This window comes from Wasmannia auropunctata, unplaced genomic scaffold (assembly GCF_000956235.1).
Source record: "Wasmannia auropunctata unplaced genomic scaffold, wasmannia.A_1.0 LD336076.1, whole genome shotgun sequence".
Classification (NCBI taxonomy): Eukaryota; Metazoa; Arthropoda; class Insecta; order Hymenoptera; family Formicidae; genus Wasmannia; species Wasmannia auropunctata.
In genome coordinates, this window is record NW_012026814.1 from 6,420,699 (window position 1) to 6,443,095 (window position 22,397).

The following is a 22,397-nucleotide window of genomic DNA, read 5'->3' on the forward strand; positions in this document are numbered from 1 at the left end:
TCTTATTTGTCACCATTTAAATATATTTTATTTCTATTGTATACGAGATTTTTTTTGTTAACCCTCACATTAAAACATATTTTTCCTTTTCCCCATTAACAAGTATTCAAACATTTTTATTATAATTAACTTATAAAATTAGCGGGAGCATAATAGCGATTTGTGTCAGACCGACATTGTGGTTAGTGTGATTTTTTTGGATGTAATGGTATGGTTTAAAGGTTAACATAATTTTAAATTATTCAATTTCAAAATAAAAAATTTATCCTGTTTTCGTTTTCGTTATTATAAAAATATTATTCCAATTACATTTTTAGTTTTGTTCTTAATTCCCGCTTATAATATCTATTCGTCTGCATTCAGAAGATGCCCCTGATACTCTAAATCCGCCAGACTGAAATTTCTTTCCAGTCTTTCCGACCTCGCCATTCCGCGAGAACGCGCGCAAGTTTCTCGCGGCACCGAGACCGGCTTTCCACGCGTTTTCGCAGTGCGTTGCGATGCGTGTGTACCTATCGCGCGCCGCCGGTATATATTGTGGGCTGAATGAGGGCCGCGCGAGTGCGCAATCATCGCATCCGCACCGGCGCTTATATGCGCACACTTTATCCATATGTATGACGTTTTTAATGTCGGGGGCTTCGGGTCTTTCACTTTGAGAATCGGAATGCGCGAAACGGCATTGTGTGGGTGATGCCGCGCGCGCGAGATGGACTTTCCCTCGCGTAACCTTGCGATCCTCCCGCTCATCGCCACCTCGCCTCCACGCCTCAACCACCGGGCGTCGTTTCACCGCGATCGTACTGCCGATTAATTCCACATTCGTAACGCTTGCTTAGCGCTTTTCGCTCATCTCCGAAAGCGGAATATCGTTTTATACCACGATAAGATAAGGTAAAACTCCGTAAATCGCAAAACGTCTTTCTTTAGCAAGAGGATATACGTATAGTCCAGAAAGTTCGAAAGTTCGCTCGATTTCCAATGTTAGCCCACGCGCTTGCCCACTTGCACCTCTTTTTGAAAATTCTATCTTCCAAATAAATGACTGTGAATTGTCATAATCCGACTTGTATCATAGTTATTTTTTCGGATGCGCGAAACAAAACCTATATCTACACGTGTTACCTTTCTTTATTACATTCCTTCATTAAAATGAGGATCATCTGTGTTTTCGAAGATAATTTATTTTCGGGTCAGGCATCTTATATACATATAATTTTCAATAATTAATCATTTCCAGCTCTCACCATAAGGTATCGTTTAGCTTACGACAAAGTATACGATATTTTTTTATTTTACTCGGAGACACTCGGAAAAAAGTGGACATCTATTTATATCATGTAACTTTCGGATGACCATCAATCATCCAAAACATTTTTGTCGTCGCGTGTATTTTTAGTGGACATTTTATTTTTTTATAGCAGCATATAATTAGCATATTTAGCACATAATTGCGCGCTAACTGCAGCGATTAAAAGTATTTAAAAGACTTGACGCTATGAATGGTAAGTCCTACGTTTTACAGGTTTCTGTCTTGCACGCACAAATCTGCTATTAGTATGCGTAATTCATGTGTGTGATTACATATTTAAATGAGATTATTTTCTTTATTTATGTAAGAAATTTTCATTTGGTATAAATATCGGGTAAAGTAGTAATTCAGTGAGAAAGCGTATAAAAAGGATCGATTTAAAAAATTAAAAATTCTATTGATTTACGATTAATTACTATTTATATCTGTATCATAAAATATAATCAATTTAGTAGAGCAGTAACAGATGTACATATAAAAATCAGCATTGTGAAAGAAAATATCACAGTCGAATGAAATCAATACATTTTGTAACGGGCGAGAAGGGTTTCGGCTTCGCGAATAAAATTTCCGGTTCTAATAGACGGTTCTTGGATATGGTGCTCGGAGCTATGTCGGATTAACGCTCGTGTGATGCGTGCCAGATTTCCCATTGCTCGTAGAAGGCGAGCAGAGAGAAGAGAGCAGAGCGCGGATAGTGTCCCCGATATTCCACGTACGCGGAGAAAAGAAAGAGAGACACATTACGTATGTGTGTTTCGCGGCTCTTGTAGCTTCCCCGTAATCACCTCGTTCCTTATAGTCATCCGGAAGCGTTGCTAAGAGCCCACGACACACGTGACAAGTTCGTCAAGATCGTCCGTGTCCCACTCGAGAAAACCTACGTCACGGGAACGGTTCGTTTGGGGGGGGAGGGGGGGGAAATCAGACCCGCGACTACCGCGATACCGTTTCTAGCATAGCCGTGCTCTTTTCCTCCCTTTCTCTTTGTATCCGCGGTATATTATTATACGTTCAGCCATATAGGAGACTAATGGTGAAGCGAACTTTACCGTATCGTGAAATTTAAAATTCCGGCATTTTAACGCAAGTGCCATATGAAAATTATTACGTTATATAAAATCATTACGTTGTATATATTTAAGAAGAATTACATTTTAACATCCCGTCTGTGAATGTCTAGTCGAGTAAATGATTAACATAAAAACGTTTTATGTAACGAGAACTAGACAAAAAATTACAATCATAAAAAAATATAGCCAATCATTTCTTTACGATATAACGGAGAGAAACGGCAAAACACACACGGCGCGGAAGAGACACCGAATGACGCAAAATGCCATATGTTACCTTCGAGAAAAAAGAAAGAATACGTCGAAAAAAATATACATGTAAGAATGACGCGTGGCCTCTTTTGCGAATAATACTTAATACATAATACCGTTTATATATCAGTTACTTTTTTTCTCCACCCGATGCTCAGAGATATGTTCCTCAATGTCAACCGGTCTCGATCAAATGGGCCTACGTTTTCTCAGTTTCTTGGAAGAAATCAGACGCGTGTATCGTATCACGATTTCTAGGATCATCGAATGGCATGCACACTTTCTTCTTTCTTTCTGCCTGGAAAGCATCGCGCAATTTTTATTCCGAAGTTATTTCGATTTCCATACGCGTTTCAGGTCGAGACGCGTCATCCTTTTCTCCCTCGCTCGAACGTGGGAAAAGTATCAGTCTATTTGCCTATTTCTGATCGCAGCTAGAACGATAAGGTATCAAAAGATATATAATTTTATCTATTGAGGTGAATAATTTTATCTATAGACACCCCTTATCTCTTTTGATTTAACTCTCCTCTTTCCTGTCTCTAATCCGGAGTATCTTAACGCTAGAATTTCATTCCGCGAAACGACGCGCTCCATGACATAATTAATGCAGCGGCTCTATTACAGTGACCGATGCACGCAACCCGAAGACTTTCTCCTTTTCCCTGCGACTGCGTTTAATTACCGCTCAAACAGAATGACTAATAAGGCAATTTCGGATTCCTTAGAGTAGTTAGAGTAAACAATTTTGCGAATTAATTAGCGCAACGTTTGTTTCAAAACTTGCAATTCTTACGTATCCGCCGCATCACGTACCTGTCGCGTCGCGCGAGAACTATAGCGCTTCCGGGAGCAATGAACCTCTGATGTCCGGCGAGTCTTTGCGATAGAAAATTACGAAGTTGCACACTGCCCGAAGTGACGCTTAACAATTTCTAATACAGGTGTACGTTGCTCCACGTGTAGCGGGCTTTCGTTTAGTTCCGCGTCGTATTGAAGAAGTAAATGAACCTTCTTGATCGCAAATGAAGAAGTTCGAATTATAAGTGAGGTGCGCAATTATACGCGTATTATGGCGAGATATTAAATAAGGATTCCTCTGAAGAAATTATTCAGACGGTAGTTAATGGAAATGAATTGTGCGTGACCGAACCGCGTGTTATTACCGACGAATCGCATGATATGACCGCGAAGTGGCACAAGGACTGCCAGGTAGATTTCCTTCCCTAAAAGGAACCGTAGAAATCTTGTTCTGGTCACACATCTCTCTTTACGACCAATGGATCGATCGAATCGGCTGTTTCGAGAATGGTCCCGTTCTTTCTGACGAAAGATGTTTCGCGGATAAAATTATGGGCATTTATAAATCTATGTAAGTCATTAGAAAATACTAATTCATACAAAAAAAACCATAAGAAACGTAATATTTTTTTGATATTTTTGTTTTATGATGAGAAAAAGCTGATATGAATCAATACATATTGACTTATTTTATTTTAATTTGTTCACGTTGACTCAATCAATTATTTATATTCAAACTTCTCAAATTTTTAAGATATTTCCTCAATATATTTCATATTTAGCTTTCATATTATGAAAGTGTCGTACAAGATCCTTGTGAAAATGAATAAATTTGAGGCAGCTGCGCTTCAAAATGTCGCGAAAGAGCCTTATATGCACAAGTAATCAGCAGAATACGCGCCTTCGCTTGGAAGGCTCGCCTTGAAGGTTTCAGTGGAAAAGGTTACCGTCGTTTAACACACCGTAAGAAGCTGAACGTCGTTAACGTTGCTTGGAATATCGGAGTCTCTTTAGCAAGAACGAATCGCACGTATTCGCGACACATCTTTTCCCAGCCATTTTTGGTCCCGTTGATTCTTTCGCTACCACGGGATTGCAGATTTATTTGCGATTGCGACATTGACAAAGTGGTCGCTTCGTAAATTCGATTCTATTCGGCTCCCCTCCGCCGTGCACGCCTACTTAGATCATTAATATTCGTTCTGCAGGAACGCTTCGTATTGTCATCTTTCCCCCTCCCATTCACGCCTACGTGAGTCGCACCTACTCTGCGAGAATAGTACGATTTAAAAATTATTATTTTTCAGAGATAAAGAGACAGTCACAAAGAATTATTCATAACAAGCATTATAAATTGAAATGCAACATTTCAATTTTTTAAATTTTCTCTCTAATATCAGACAGGACGTAATTAACATCTCTTTTGTTGAATAATTTCTAAAGCACTTGTATTAAATTTAAGCATCTTAATGTATATAAATTTACTACAACTTGAATTGATTATAAAATTAAAATTACAAATACGTAAAATTGCAATTGATAATCTAAAAATGATATTCTCTGAATTATGTGCTGTGTAAATCAATTAGTATTTTAATTATATATAATATTATAATTCAATTATATCATTTATTATTTAACAAATTATTTAACAAGGCAACATACAAATTATAGACTACGTTTTTTTAATATTTTTTTTATCAAATCTCCATGTGTAATACGGTTAGGAGAGAAATATCGCGTCGATGGGGGTACTTTTATTTGAATTTCTAAAGTGTTAGCACACAATACCACGTGTACTTTCGGATTGAAAGTATATGTCTACGTTAATTCCAGAGAAATTCCTCTTGACATTCGCCAACTTTCCATGGACATTACTAAAGACAATACTAATTTCATTTTTGATTACTAACGTGTCGCGGTCAACAGCAACCCGACTAGATGTATGCCTACGTATACTATATGTATACATCACGACTGCATTTATATCGCGATATGACACACCCACGAGCGATAGCTATGGGAATTACCCAGCATTGTCGTTCTCCAGAGAACACTATCGTGATAAAATGCAGAATTGAATTCGAACAAATTTTCACGAGGGGAAACACGTCGCGAGGCGTGCAATGTCACATTGTGATAATTCATAATGGACAGTTTTCACAGTGACTTTGCATTGTGACGCGTGTAACGCGATGACAAACGCCGTGACACATTGCGTGTGTCGAGTCTCGATTCAGTTGCGTATACCAGTTCGATTAATTCGCGAAAAATTCATAATTGTTCGAGCGACGCGCAGCTTCGACGGTCATCGAAACGGAATGTCACACCGAGTGCGTCTCAGTAAATACAGTCAAAATTTTGACATTTTTCCACGGTTCTGATCGCGGAAAATTATTTCGTTTCGAGAGGAGCAAATTAAGAGTTTAATAATGCAATTCTTACGCCTTTCTAAAATGTTTCGACAGCACGCGGCTTTCTATCCGGAATTTGGCATCGCAATGCGAGACTACCGCGCGCACCACGCGCGCGTGTTTACGCACACCCGTGCGTGCGAGCGCGAGCTGCCAAAGAGGTCAATGCCTCTTTCTCTCGTTCATTTACCACGAACGTTCCGATCGCGCTGTATACGGTGCGAAATCGCAAGCGATATCGAAGCTCTGATTTCGGTCACGGGGGACGATGAACCGTCAGAAGGATGTCGCGCGTATCGTAGAGAACTTGCTCCTATATAATAGTCGCTTTAAATCCAGGCATGTGAAAGCAAAAGAGATACGCGATGTATTAGGTCATTAGACAGTTTCTTGATGTATTTTAGCATTTCGCAGAAATTCCTTGCGTGTGCATAGAGTGTCGTGCATAAGAAAGTTCCATCTTTAAACTTATTGTGTTCCAAACATTAAACAGTGAAGTATACTGTATTTCTAAAATTGTGACTCTTTTTAACTTTTTAAATTAATTTAAGCTTCGACGAGAACAAAATGTTAATACATAATCAATCCAGTATCTAATCCAGAATTTATATTGATATGTGAAAATTAATTTCGACAATATTGAAAGTAAGAAATTGACAGTAATATACAGATAAAAGTAAAATAAATAAATATATTTAAATTTCAGCGCATAAAAAAGTATAAATACTTTTCAATCTGTCAGAAAATTTTCTCTAACGTCATATATCTATAGGAAATATGTATACGTCACTGTACATAATGACAATTTATATTAATCATGATTATTTTTGCACGCGATATTATTCGTAGAACTTGTATAGATGTAATAACTTGTATAAATAACTACGTATATTCCAAGAGACAGAATTGATGGTGTCCAGCCCAAGTTTCTCATGAACTTCGCAGACCATTCGTTATCGTATTATCGTAATTTGATATGAATGACGGTGCAATGGTACCTGTTGCACAGGTAGATGCGCCAGTAAATTATTAAAATTGCGCCGCGCGCGGTCGGATCGGTGTGGAATAAGGAAGTAAATACGCGTAAGAATACGCGCACTTGCGAATACTACGTGCACTCGCATTCGTCAAACATGCTGCGAGCCGGCACACGTGCGACATTCTGGATGGAAGAAGTCCGCAATCGGAGACCATAGCCCGGCGGAGTGTACGTGCACGGGGCAAAGTTCCGCTACGTGCCGGAGCGTTTGGCATTGGCTGCTGAAGAAACGCGAACGAGAGAGAATCGTACATACCCGAGCTCGTGAGTTCGCGCGAGAGCGCTAAAATATTCGTCTCGACATAAAATTCCATTCTCTGCCGAAAGTACCGCCGATTGTATTGTATTTTCATATCTATTTAAATGTGCGTGCCTATGTAAATAATTCTAGACAAAAAATACCGTTCGTTAAAATCTCTTCGGGCATGAAAGATTCAACTCCGATATCTGCGGCAGGGTGAATGAATCCAGAAGCACCGCAGTTCGGTAACGCGACTGTTTTTTCGGCGCGCGGGCGCACGCCGCGTGCGCGTTCATTAAGCCGGTTCCTCCGCGTATTAATTAGACACGGTGCTGGCTAATCCTATTCCGGCTCCTATTCGGCACTCCCCCCCGGTAATAAGTGAAAGTCTCGTGGGCGCATTTCGCGCGGTGTCCCGCCGACAAGGTCCTACTTTCGTGTGCTGCACGCGGCATTGACACTGAGACTGTGGCGCGGAACGGGGAAGCGCATTCACGCCTTTGTGCATTCACGCGCTATTATAGCTCGCCCGTTTCCCAATTTCGTTCGCCACAGCCGGGCCGCGGAATTCCTTTATGTGGAGCAGAAAAAGTGGCTCTCGAACCGGGGATTCGATAATAAACGAATGAACATGGACCACATCCTAATTCCAAAAAAAAAAAAACGGTTATTTCGAAGAACAATAGTAAACATCTAGAAGTATAATTCTCGTCGGTCCAGCGATTTTCAAGGCAAAAAGAGAGTATTTCTTTTATCATAATGAGAACTTTCCGGCTTGCATTTTCGTTTTATTTCTCTGCAGCTATACTATATTTTTACGGAACCCGCGGTGCTTCCCGTCGCTGGTGATTCCGACTAATGGCGCTTTGGGAAACAACGCTGAGGCGAACGAACGTTTATTCGTCGCGTACCCGCTCGCTCGTTATCTCCAACATCACTCAATTGACGAGGGTACGTTGAAGTGAAAAACTGCTTTCACTCGCTTTCCCACGAGTCTCCCTCTGCATTTTCTCGCGGGGTTCCTTTTACGCGTTGCCTCCTTCTCTTCTCAACTCTCCAATCGTTATTAAGTAATTTAGTATCGGATGCTTGGATGTATGATAAAATCCACGCAGTCTGCTCGCAGATTGAATCACAACCATCCACCATGAGGCATCTTCCCGAGAAAGCGAAATATAATTGCTTTCGACACGCGCCATCCTGTTAAACCTTATGTGTTAAACCTTCTCCACATTCCCCCGAACAATTTTCTTCGTTTCTTTTTCATTACTTCCTCTTCCTTTCACGATTTACTTAACGTCTAGTCTTTCTTTACGCTTTATTGCTAGTACTATTGGGTGTGTAATCGTCTCTCAACTACCATCCCGCATAGAAAGTATCAATTCCGTGCTCGAAAGAGAAATGACATCGCTGCAGTTGTTCCAGTTCAGCGTCTAACGTTTCATTGTCAGTTATTTCTCAATTCCGATAATCTTTTCTTCGAAGCTCACACTCTATCGTTAGGTGCAATATGAAATAGCAAATAATGGCGTTTCATCACGATTGTATTTGAAGGAAAGTATAACACCTATTGTCTATATTAATTAACATATATATATTAAATAATTTAATTAATTAGATTAATAAATAGATAATAAATCAACCAAAGACCTACATTTAAATTTGTTTTATTTTATTAGCAAATTCATTACATAATTTTATATTACCGGATTGATGATACGTCTCACGATAAAAACAGAGCCGCATATTTACAAAGAAATTACAAAAGTAGAGAATTATTCACGTGAAATACTCAAGACATATGTGTTTGCTTCCTGCTTTTACGTCTGATTGCGAGCAATTTGCTTCTATTTATGGAAAAAGATATTTCTCTCACTTTTATTCATGTGATCTATTGTTGCGTGATATGTGAATCGGTATCCCCTTATGGCACTATCAGGCAGAGTCAATGTGCTAATTGTTCCTTTACTTACGCGGAAACTTATATTGCAGCACCAACATTCGCTCAACTTTCCGGTTAATTGTGCAAGACAATACTCTTGCTATCGTGAAGCTAAGTTGTGTCGTTCGATAGAGATGACCTTTGAGCTGGCATTTCACTCCCAGAAGAAGCGGGAGAGAGAGTTTCGAAACAAAAGCACGAACCGTTACAGTCCGAAGTTTCGTCGTTCCTAAATTCTCACCATCCAATAAACTAATCATTCGCAAATCGTGAGGCAGCAAAGACTTTCAAAAGTAATTTCAATATAGTTATTTATTGGTTATTTTACGAAAATTTTTTGCCGTATGCGTAATATAAATAATCAGTTAGTTTATCAAATATTATAGAAGTAAATATTAGAATCAAATATGTAGTTTATCAAATATTAGAAATAAGTATCAGGAATAAAATAAAAATTGTACGTTGTAGAGAATAAATAAACGCATTATTGCCTCATCCATTCTTGCGTTGCACCGGAAGATCATCTGAGTGCATCTCGAACGCATCACGCTGCGTGGCTTAAAAGCGTCCAGCTGAAAAATGTTATAAAAACACGCGGGACGCTAAATTTAGAATTGAGGCTCGAAGAGCCTGCCATGCTTTCCTACATACGGGAATCGCTTCGCGTTCCGTGCTCGTGTTCCATGCCGCAGCTTATTTCTGGCATTTGGATAATACACTTAAAAAAGCGAAACAACTTTGTGACGCCGTCGAATTTCGAGTTCTACTACAACAGTAGTAAAATACATATATGAATACTCTAAAAAAAACTTCAGATAATTTTAGAATATTTTTTTTACATGGAAAGAAATATAATGTATAATAATAAAAAATTATTATTTCTTAATACGTTTTTGATACGAAATGACTATACCATTATTTTTACTAGAAAAAGATTTTACTATAATAACTCTAAGAAAAGAGCATCACAAATAGTTATACTCACTTAGAAACTGCTAGCACCTGTTATCCCTATCGAAAAATCTCATCGCGCGTAATTTTTTAAACTATTTGCAGTGCTCTCTTTAAAAAATGAATTAATTGAAACGTTGAAAGGATCTTTTTTTTTTCAAAATTAACGAGACATCGCAATTGGTGGGGAAAGCGTGTATTACATGCATTACGTGCCAATTGAAAGTTTGATCGGCGATAGATACATCGCGTGAAGACGCTTTATGTTCTTGCGAAACATCGCAAGAGAGCGACGATCCAGCAAAGATTTCGCCACCTGAAAACTGATTCAATCTACGTAATTATTAAATTACGTGGCTTTCACACAGCTAACGGCCACGCATCCTTCTTGAACAATTAACATAGAGGGCTATTAATTTGATGAAGTCGTTCGCGCGCACGATGTCCGATTCACCTAGGGAGAATATCGATCCAAGACGTTGATCGATACTGAAATCATCTGGACACGGACGGATCCGTCTCGCTTAATCGCACAGCTGCGAAATCGGAATACTGTTGCCGTTAACGGAACGCAATTACAACTTGCCGAGTATTGCATCACAGAGAGAAAAGCATTGCGAGGACTTCATTATGAAGTAAAATCGAAGCAAGACAAAGACTGTGCAAGGTGAATTTACGCGGAAGTTGTCTAATACTCTCATTCGATCACCTGAATCTTCGAAAAAATTATTCCTTAAAATTCCTCTATCCATGCACGTCTTGAATATTTATATAGGATCGTCATGATAAAATGATATATAAACACCCCAAAAAAATATTCTATTCTTTAGCGGTATCCTCTTAATTCTATAGGATTTTCCTCTGATATTTTTGGCCTTAAGAAAATATTCTAAAATGTAGAGGAATATCGTATAACTCTTGAGCATGCTCTCGATCATAGTTTATACGTCCCCTTTTTCATAGATAAATATGTGTTATAGATAAATATACGTTGTAGAGGAATATGTTTCAGGTAAGATTTTTTGTAAAATTTTTTCTTAGAGGAAATGCTAAAAAAATTCTCCATTTATAAGTAGAATAATTTTTTTTTGTAAAGTATCAATATGAGATAAAACTTTTTAGACCTGAATTTTATATGTAAAAAAAATATTTAAAAAATATACGACATATTTTAACCAGTAATTACGGCTTTTCGCGTCATATGCGCGACAAGTGTACTCGCGCGTACTCGTTCCTGTAATAGCACGCTATCGCGGAAAATAAACGCTCACGTCCGCGCCAGACAGGCGTTTCCTTCTTCGCGGTCGAAACCTTCAAACGAGCGTCGGGGACCTTCCAGCAGCGAACCTTCTCGTCATAACTAACTTTCGTTCGTTGAAGATTGCACATGATTCCTCTTCACCACCGTGCGTAAATTCTCTCACGTATATCGTCTTCGGCGAGTTGCAAGCAATAAACAGAACAATGCAGCCGCGGAGCGGCTCGCGCGCGCGGGAGCCTCTCTCTCTCCGTTCCATTTAATTCTTTCGCTCCGCTAAAGCTGTTATAATATCCCAATTAAAGCACGGTTAAAGCGATTCATATATTTATCTGTTATTCAGCACAAACTGTTATATACCAATTCAGCGAAAACGTTCAATTAAAAATTTTGCCCATGCTTAAAAGATGTTATCTGCTCCTGACTTCTTTTTTCTTACGAAATAATTATTGATATTATAACAGGTGCACATGAGTTAAAATCATGCAACAAAGAAAATGCGAGAACTATAACGTCATGTGCTGTTTCTTTGTTGTTCAAAAATAACGAACGAAACATAATTTTATGTATATTTTAAGTTCTTGATGTGTAACGCGGTCATATTTTATTTTCTTGTGAAATTTTAGATTTTTCTATATGGATGCACAAATAGGTAAATATTAGCGAAATCAACGCATAAATTTACTTTCTGGTTTCGCTGTCTCTATTGTGATGTCGCGTACACTACGCGATAAAAACAGTGATAAACGCGTCGAACTTTCTATACGCACGACGGCGGCTTCCGGGGCGTTTCCCGATGATGAGTAGAAAATCTTGACGAGAGGCGCAATGGGGCGTGCATTGGAAGGATGCGCATTTTATTTTTGCTTCCGGCTGAAAGTCCATTCCGACGCTTGCACTTTTCATTTCTTCATCGACAGATCCCGAGTATGTTAAGTCAACGAAAGAAGATCCCTCCCCCCCCCTCTCGTAAAAGCAGGAAAAGCGAATTCCTTCAACGCGCACCGCAAAACCTTCCGCTCCGCGGAAAGATGAGATTCTGCGACTGATCGCTCTTATCTTCAGCCATAAATCACCCGCTCTCACTGCCAGTTAGGATTTTGCGCTAATTATATAGAAAGTCTGAAAACGCGAGCGGCAGATGCATTATTAATTTCTTTAACGATACTAATTGCGGCGATATTGTTGCGGGTGTGTATTATTTCTCTCTCTCTCTCTCTCTCTCTCTCTCTCTCTCTCTCTCTCTCTCTCTCTCTCTCTCTCTTCATATTTGGAAGTTAGTTTCGTATGTAAAATGAAATGGGGAATCCTCGTGCTAGTGCGAGACTGCAACATGCCGCGGATTAAGTATTTTATAGACTGCAAGTGCATCAAGCGTCTATTTCAATAATGATGATTTCTACAGCAAGCGAGTGAAACTTTTCCCGCTGACGCACGAAATCCACCGCGCACTCACGATTTTGCGGATGAAGATATGACTCGTTTCCGTTTTGATTATGTTGATACAAGACAAAGAACAATCGCAAAAACCATATATATATATACATATTAATACTCAACGCGACTCGAGGTCTCAAGGTCTCTTGTACGAAGCCTAACGAGTCGTATGGTGGCTGCAGCACGTCCAAAGCACGTCGGAATGTATGTAAGTAGGAGTTGGAAATGTTCCTTACGTAGCGCTATATCAAGTAACGTGAGACTTTGCATTCTACGCTGGTCTCGACCGTCGCGGTACGACGGTAACGTAATATTCCATATCGAGACGCAGAAAAATTTCACAACGGCACTTCTACGTGACGCGAACGGTTTCGAGCATAATCACTGTGCGCGCAATTATTATACGTGTACTTTCACTCGCAGTTTACACGGCCGGCTCTCAATTGCACGTCGATACTTCGGGAGTTTGCCAACGTTTCTTCGCAATTTCCCAAAGAAGAGATCTTAGAGAGGCGAGACCGAGCAAGTTGCTGGCTCGTTTTTCTTTCTGCCACGCGCTTCGGATCAGCTAAAATACTGGCACCCACAATAATTAAGAGAATAAGAAAGATCTTATAATATGCATGTGTAACATAAAATGCAAATCGCGGGGTGTTGCAGTAAAATCCCAACGAGCCGGGATGCGCGTAAATATTTGCTGGCGGATAAATTAAATTGAACGCGTACGCATTCTGCTTAAGTTTTGCACACAGAATCATTCTTGTATTGACAGGAACTATCTCACAAACTGTAGAAATGACTAATTATGAGTTGATAAATAAGAGAGAGATAGTTGTTGTAGTTGCCTGGCTATCGCTAAAACAAAAATCCGCTGACAGAGAAAGCATGCTGAACGCTATTCCGCGTCTATCATGGAATTATTCTTTGCGGAAACGTGATTAATTTAAATAGCATGTAAACATGCATAAATGAGTAACCGCAGATTGATAAATGACGGACTACAATCTTGAATGAGGACTCGAGCGAGTCCACCACATATACAACATATACGCACGTGGAAATCCGCCGGAGAATGAGTCAAGCTGAGGTTTATGCGTTCTGCGTTTATCGTGTAAAGTAACTTTTTATGCACTACTGTGCAAATAGAATGGATTGACCGTTTCTCTGTTTTGTTCTGTGAGCTGTGTATGTTTGAGCTGTAGAAAAAAAACTCTATACCGGAGAGATGAAGAGTATTCGCTGTACAGAGAGGCGCATTGAGTGATTTTTTTTTTCTTTTAATTCTCTCGAGGCACGTACAATGCGACTTTTTTTCCTCTAAATTTTAACAACTCGTTTCAGGGACATCGTACGCATTACACATTTTCGTGATATGCACTTACGCCGCAAGTAAGCCTAACCGATAGGACTGAGACGCTATGAATAGAGCTATTATTATTAGGTAATAATGACTTGGTTCACCATTGTGCAAGCTATGCTTAAAGAGAATTCAAGCGTAATTGTTCGGAAGGAGAATGAGTAAGGCGTGCATAGAGTCATCGTGAATGACAGTAGGATAAATTCCGATTCATAACACAAATCTGGGCTGTCTCGATCTTTTATTCATATAGTTTCGAGTCACTTCTCAACCGCAGGTAAAGAGTAAAAAAAATTTTCGATTCGCCGATAGAAATGACCTCCGTAAAGGAAACGTTATGAAAGGAAAATTATAAATATAATGTATCGTTAATACGCGGTTCTTTTTTGTCCTTCATGTGAAGAAACCTGAGGGGGGACTTTGGTCGCACGTGACGTATCGTAAGAGACAATGACGCGGTAGCAGCGCAAAACGTGGCATTAAACGCAAGAGCGATTTAAGGATTTATTCGTGCGTAAATCCAGGCGCACGTGCGCACCGAGTATCGCGTGCGCGCGCGCGCGAACGCGCGGTTTGTTCGAAAGTAGAAGCTATAAGTTTTATCACATGGCGTTACATTAACCGGGCACTTTATCACAACAGGGCGGACAGTACGTAATAGTGCACCGCGGAAAAATGCGCTTGCGAAAGTCGAGCTCGGGAAGTCGGAGCTCGAAGTGAAATCTGATCAGGGCTTAAAAAATCAGATTTAGATTAATTGTTAATTCATGCAAGAGACCAGAGTCTTGGGAACGCAAATGTTCTGCCAGTTACTTGTTTACATGGCAAAGAAATTCTGTGTAGGCAAAAAATAAAAGAAATAATTCTGTCTTACTAAGATTCGATTTCCCAATGCAAATTAAAAAAGCCGTTATTAAACGCAGACTTCCAAGAACGATCGATGATTGAAATTAAGATGCGGCGATCAAAGATCCCTTTGATGCTTTTCTTTATTGCCTATTTGCATATTCATATGAAATCTAACGTAGATTATTCCGATGACGGTTATCATGTATTCGCGCGTACAGTTTACTGTACATCAGTCAATAAAAGTTTCTCTCATGCAGTTAACTGTACCTCGATGAAAAACGCGTGTGTTAAATCACCAAGTGTGATATTAGACATCTTATCAAAATAATCTCACGAGTGCGATAATGGATATATATATTTCTAGTTTTTATAAAATATTTTTATAAAACTGGACAAACATAAACGACAAGTTTTCAATTTATAGATTTTTAATTCGTTTTCTTGTAATATAAATTTTAACTATTCTTACATAAATTATTTTTATTGCTGTCTCTTCAGTTTTTGGCGGTTTATATAAAGCTATAAAATGTGTTTCCTGAAAGTCTCTTATCTTGATGTTGATTTTTTAGTCCCAAGTACACAAATGACTCAGGTATATATGTATTTTCGATCTTCATACATACAAGTACATATGTTATGTCATTTCCTACTGTGTAAAATAGAAAATATTTAGAATTCATATTAATTCATCAGCAAATTTTCCTTGTTCACATTTTCTTTTTTGTTGCCTTGGCGTTGTACCCACAATTAGAATAATTTTGAATAAGAATTATTACCGGTAAGTATAAGTATTTCGATGGAATTCCGTCAGTTTACGATTCCTACACGCGTCATGGGCGTGCTTATCTCATATTTGTTCTGAATCGCACCGGCGCGGCGTGCGTCTACTCAACGGAAAATACAAAAAGGAAAAGAAGTGATACACGTTTCCCGTCCCTTTCGAAAGATTTGCCTCGAATCTACTTTCTGAACACGATCCGGAATGTCGTGTTTCTCACTTACAGTTACCAATATATACAACGCAGTAAAGCGAATTAATTACACACACGATTTAAAGACGCGATCTTAGATACGAAGCGGATCTTCTGCAGGAACGCCGGATCCGACTCGCTCCGGCTCCGAATTCCTCATATACGAATCTTACAGGACCCTCTTGTTACTGTTTTCTTTTCTAATTGATAAGATAAACAATCTTACTTTTTTCTCCTCAGACTCTCAGAGAGTCAGCCGGCATGTAGCGCATTCCGCTTCGATAGCAGAATAATCCCGCTGATGAAAGACGACGGCGAGAGCCCCTCCCGGTTCAAGTTCTCTCGTCACCAAGTTAAAACACCGCACAGAATAGGATGAGGAGATTAAAAAAAGAAAAAAAAGTGAAAAAGAAAAGAAGAGAAGAAGCGAGACGCCCACGCGATCGCGCCGCGCAGCCGAGAGCGACTCGCCGACTGCGACTGAGTGACTGACTGACCGACTCCTCTGGCCGCTCCGGTCGGCGTGATACCGTCACCGCACTTGCATCGGCATACGTATACCATGCGCCTGGCAGCCGAGCGCTCCCCGCCCGTGCCTCGGCAGGCCTTTCGTTTCCAGTTCCATTCCAAAGGCCCGACCCAACGTGGCCCCAACGTGCCTTTTGTTGCATCTCCGTCCGCTCCGCCGCGCCGCTCCGCGCCGTACGGCCGCTCTTCCGACCGGTTCAACGCGCGTTATCGCTCCCGGCGTCGCTTTGGACCGCTCTACATACGAGGCGGAGATCTACCGAATGCAATTAGCCCGTAGAACCGATCGCGTCGACTTAAAGCCTAGTTAAGCAAGTTTTCTTTATCCGTTAATTTAAAAAAAAATGACAACCAGTTGCAAAAACTGCGTCAATGCAATCGTATCTTAATTACATTTAATCCGTGTAATTAGCCGTACGAAACTATTAATGCCCATTGGAGATTCCTTATCTATATCACAGTCGTCAAACTGAAAACTTTTATCATACAGTTTCATTTCTATACATTTGGTTCAGTTTGTTTTTAAGCAATAAATAATTACCTTCACCTCAATACTACTTGTTTGTAAGGAAAGAATATTGCAATTTCATTTTACTCTCTTGAAATACTCCCCGTCCAGTACATTCAAAATAGGTGTAATCGTGAGCTGACAGATTAAGGGTTAAATATCGAATATACACACCACAAGTTACAGTCTAACGAGATTATAATTTATGATGATGGTGCTATTCAGTATGGAACGTCCAAAAACCGGTACTTTGTAACTATAGTGCAGTACGGCTTCAAGCCGAAACGTGAAACCTCGATAACAACCTTGCTGTATAATCGATTCTGGCGCATCGAGTTGCATCGAAGCACCTCGACCGTAGGCAGTTTGTGAGTTCCATGGTGCAAGTTTCCTTAAAAATATAAATATGTTAACAAAACGGCAAAACGCGATAATTATAAAATTCGCCACCATAATTGTTTTTGCTTATGTAAATTCTTGCGAGCGCACAAAATACAATTCTTATGTCTACGTATGTATGAAACGCGCGCGAGTGTGCAGAATGTACAGCAATACTTCTGACCTAATATTTTAAATTTTATTAAATTGAAAAAAAATATATATATAGATTTGTTTAGAGAAAAATTTGGAAATATATGTCTACGCGCTATTTTAGAACCAAGTTAATCAAAATATAAATTATAGAAATTCTGGACTATTCGATTAAATGTAAAACAAATATAAGCGTATGGTCAATATTCTTTCCACATTTTTCATACTCCAGTTAAATTGGAACACGCTCCACATATTCGCAGCTCAAGGCCGTGTATCTCATGAATCCATATTGTAGGCAACCCGATATGCTTCTTTACAAAAGAGTTGCCATCTCCCTCGTCAAACTCTTATGTTATTTAATAAAACTTGATTTAATATTAAGAATCGAATTATAAAATTAATTTATATTTATATTTCTATCTTAATTTATAGAAATGCTAATTTTGTGTATTTCAAAAATTGTGTTTCGAAAAAATTAAACTAATACAAATTCAGAAAGGATAATAATCAAGAATTTGATTCCTTGTGTTCCAGTTAAATATCTTGTTAAACAATAACATATTTAATTTATTATTATAATATAAATATATAAATTAAGTATATCTTCTAATGTAAAATAATTTTTAAACAATTACATCTTATATAACTGTAACCTATAAATATATTCAACATAATGAGAAATATGTATTTATAATATTATTTTCACAAAGTTAATACAGTATAAAATTAAGTTGCATAATGCTGTGTTAAAATTTATGAAATACGTGCAGGCGTATGTATTTCATAAGTTTATACATGTTATAAACATAGGTATAAAAAATAAATACATATTTATGCGTTTTATATATTTTAAAAAATTTATTATATATATGTATATATTATTAGTATAAATAAATTACTTATATACTAAATGCGCAGGTACTGCTTAATCTCCAAATGTAAAAAAGTGAGGCTCACTCACTTCATTTACATTCTATAACATAACAATATTTCTAATTCTATCATATATATTTGGTTCATTATTATCGCTTATATGAAGGAAAGAAGTTTTCTGCAAAATATCGGATCCAACGTCCTGCTGCGGTGCATTTACATTATAATTGCCTTCACTTTCGTCGCTGATACTTAAATTGTTCAGCTTATGCATTACATCGGGTCTGTTATGCACGGAATCTTCAGAAATGTTTTCTTGTATGGGACTTCTATAATTACGATCATAAATGGACACCACCGACATGCTTCTTACGTAATCTATGTCCACTTGCGGGTCTGCCATAATTTTCAGAGTATCGAAGTTTATTGGAGCCTCCAAAATAGCGTGCATTTTGTCTCTTTCCCATTTCCAGCGTACATATTTCTTAACTTCGCCAGCCAATAGGATCATTTTTCTTTTTCTCGAAAGACGCTTGATTTTTATAATTGGTTTCGGTATCCTCTTCACTTTCCCCATTTTTTTTTATACGTTGTACCAAAGAATTATCAATTAATCAGTTGTTACGTTATCGCTTTACAATAATACTTTCGCTCTGATATATTTTAATTCATTAAAATGGATAATATCCTGGAAACAGCAAATAATGGAAACAGTAAATAATGCCTTTAATAGCAAACTAACATTACGTTTAATTACTATAACAATAACTGTAACTGTATTTCAAATAAAAAATGTTTAATTGTGTCTTTATTTTAATAGTTTAATTATCAGATTCTGATTTAAAATTTAAGTGGAATATTAATCTCAAGATAAAACACCAAGTTTGCATGTGTGCAAAGTTTACTACTTCGACATAAAAAAAAAACAAATAAAATAGCAATTTTATTTTACTATTACTTTTTTAGATTAAAATATGCGAATGACTGTGATAACATCTCGTCAGTTCAAAATGTCGTGCAATTACGACTATTGCAATAAATTCTATAATACTATAATATAGTATACTATATAGTATACTACGTACTATACTGTACTGTACTATACTATACTATACTGCAGTGTAAAACTTGAATTATTGTCCTGCTATCGCCACCTAGTGACTGAAAGTATCATGTGCAAAGTAGACACCATCAGTACACAATATCACATACATACCCATTAAAAAGCGTCTGTTCTTGATGATACTCAATTCAGGATATCGAATATCGTGATCTTCTTTTGATATCCAATAGTCTATTAATATTTAAACACATGCGTAATATTTTTCTTGGATTAATGTCATTAATAATACTACGAAGCACAAAATTGCGCAGCACCTCTTATAATCTACTGCAGTCACTGTGGCTGACTACTAACTGATGAAAGTAGCGTATTCTGCCATCTAGTTACACTTTGTTAACCTTGTGCCAACCGAGAACTTGCTTATTTTATTTCTGCAGTATCGACATTGTAACATATAGTTATAGAATAACTTAAAAATATTCGTTGTTTAATATAAATCTCACAAACATTGAATATTTGATATTACTTATTCTGAATAAAATGATATATAATCAAATAAATTTTTATAGAGAAAAAAATGTAAAAATAAATTAATATTTAATTAATATTTATAAACAAAATTATATTAAAATATAATCAAATTTATCGGATACTTCTGATAATTAAAAATATTTGCAAATACTTTTTTTTAACGATGGATTTCTCTTTTATAAGATTTTGGTTTATATTTTCGCTGAATAATTATGTTAATAAATTTAAAAAAAGTATTCATAAATATGTATGTATTATCATTATTCATATCTATCCGCAAATGGAATTCACAACTTCCTTCATTTTACTTAATATTATTTTAGAATTTCAAGATGAGTTGTCATATACAGTTATATTACTTGCCTCTTATTTTAAGATTAAAAGCAGCTTTCAAAATTTGCATAATTACGTCAACAAAAAATGATTAGCGAAAGAATAAAGAATGGCCTTTAGATTATGAAAGATATATGATTCTTCCCTGTGACTCTTATTTAAAGCAGCAAGAAATATAAGAAATATCAAAGTTCAGTGTATCTCTTAATCTTAAAGCAATAGGATATTGGCTGGCAGACATTAAAAAAAATAAAATGTTGTACGTCATTATATCATATATCGTAAAGAAACTTTATAAAAATCGATAACCAAATAAAGTTTAGATTCGTTATGATAATTTGGTTGATTTAATTATTATGGAAAGAAGCAAACGTGACAGTCTTAAAACGGTTTCAGTTATGTAGAACTTGAGATGCAAACTTTATAACCACAATGTAACTTGAGTATTCATTTTGATGACCGCAATTATAGTCGGTTTCGCTTCCCAACAACGTGAAAGTTTAACAGACGTCTAACAGACGTCCTAATCTTACAAATCTTCCTTTGCAGGCTCCTCAGATGTTCTGTAGATTTTCTTTAGTCGTTCTAACATTTTTTATAAGTTAAATATTTTTTATTTAGTAATATTTTAAAAAGAAAGTAAATCTAAAAATACAGATCAAAATTATCATAATTTTTGTGAGTTCAAATTTAGAAACATACAAGGATGATTTTTATTTTTATTTGTGCCAATGAAAATATAACTATAATTAATGGAAAGTATATCGCCTCAACAACATATCAACTCATCAAAAATTGAACTCACTGAAGTTTAAAAGAAACTTCACCCTTCAAAAACGCAACACACCAGTTTATGATAATTTTTCAGACAGTTCTTCAATTATCCAAATGAATAATCTGTAAAGTGTATTTTTGGAGTTTTTATAAGTACCTATATACTTCTCGATTAATCTCGATACATACGATATCATCTTCAATATATCTTCAATAATATTCCAGTAATAAAAATCGTTACGTTATGACAATGTCAATATTAGACTAACGGCAAAGTGCTTTTTAAGAATAACTCATTTGTAAAATTGGTTTATATATTGCGGTAGATTAATCCCTCTGAAAAAACGTTGAATAAGGCACACAGCCGCGGGTAGCGCTTCCGCGCTTCGGCATCGGGCGGAAAGAATCTGCGCACGTGCACCGGGCACGACCGACCTGACCTGACTGAAGCAAAGGGATGATCAATAACTTCCAGGATATATAAGGCTCCGTTCCGGTAGAGCGTGTGCACCTCTTGAGTTCACGTGATCGGTTTATCGTGCACCACGGACCCCTAGTCCCTCGATCGCGTTATCGGCGTCTGCGTTTCAAATTGGTCTGTACGTCAGATAGCATCGGAGAGGTATTACGTCCATTGGGTATAAGTTCGTAGCGTATATAAGATACGCCGATATTATATGGAGTCATAGTAATGTGAGGTCATAGTAATGTAAGGTTTTCCAGTTGTTCCGCTATAAACGATCCCGGCAGCGTAAAAATCGAACGTGCACGAGGCGTGATGTACGACGGTATGTCTATCGGAGTGAGCGTTTTCGGTAACAGAAGAGTGTTTCGATATGTAAATAAAAAGAAATACATACACGTAGATTCCTCGACAAAATTACGTTTCGACGGATCGTTAACGTCGAAAGACGTGTGCACACACGATTTCCGCCGACATGGCATTATATATATATATTTTGTTTTTTGTGAAAAGTACGGTAAATATGACTAATCCTCTTTTCTCCTGTCACGATACAAGTTCAACTTTTCTTCTAAACGCGTGCTTATACAATTAAAAGATTAAGAGCTTACAAGTTCGTGAAGTTCGTTTTCTTCGTAAATATAACATAAAATATCCATGTCTTGTAAAATCACGAAATACTTTTATTCGATTACGTTAAAGAATTTTGTAAGTAGATATATGAAGATATTTTCGACAACAATCAGTAAGATCCATCGTATAATTATCTAGTGATTGAAATTTCGACACGTTCGACAGTCTAATACCACATGAGAGCAACTGCTGCTCAATTTTTCACAAAGAAGACACGCGTCTGCCGATATCGTTTACGAGCGGTTAACTTACATAAGCGA

General features: G+C 37.5%; 2 protein-coding genes across 2 annotated transcripts in view; both read right to left on the reverse strand.

Annotated features, from left to right (window-relative positions):
* LOC105449364 overlaps nt 1-16,422 on the reverse strand; it is a 32,742-nt gene extending 16,320 nt beyond the window's left edge. Inside the window, exon 1 of the mRNA XM_011688549.1 lies at nt 16,124-16,422. The gene's annotated coding sequence lies outside the window, so the exon portion shown is untranslated. The remainder of the gene's footprint in view (nt 1-16,123) is intronic.
* Nucleotides 16,423-18,131: 1,709 nt separating this feature from the next.
* Nucleotides 18,132-19,755, reverse strand: LOC105449366. Its single transcript, XM_011688553.1, has 2 exons — nt 19,557-19,755; nt 18,132-19,028 (listed from the first exon to the last, which is right to left on the reverse strand). Exon 2 carries the CDS (start codon nt 18,915-18,917, stop codon nt 18,441-18,443), a length of 477 nt encoding a protein of 158 aa, XP_011686855.1. The 5' UTR covers nt 18,918-19,028; nt 19,557-19,755; the 3' UTR covers nt 18,132-18,440.
* Nucleotides 19,756-22,397: the final 2,642 nt, after the last annotated feature.

Bases quoted from the DNA above. Each gene is read 5' to 3' on its own strand.
- LOC105449366 (XM_011688553.1), bottom strand. From the start codon at position 18,917: ATGGGGAAAGTGAAGAGGATACCGAAACCAATTATAAAAATCAAGCGT.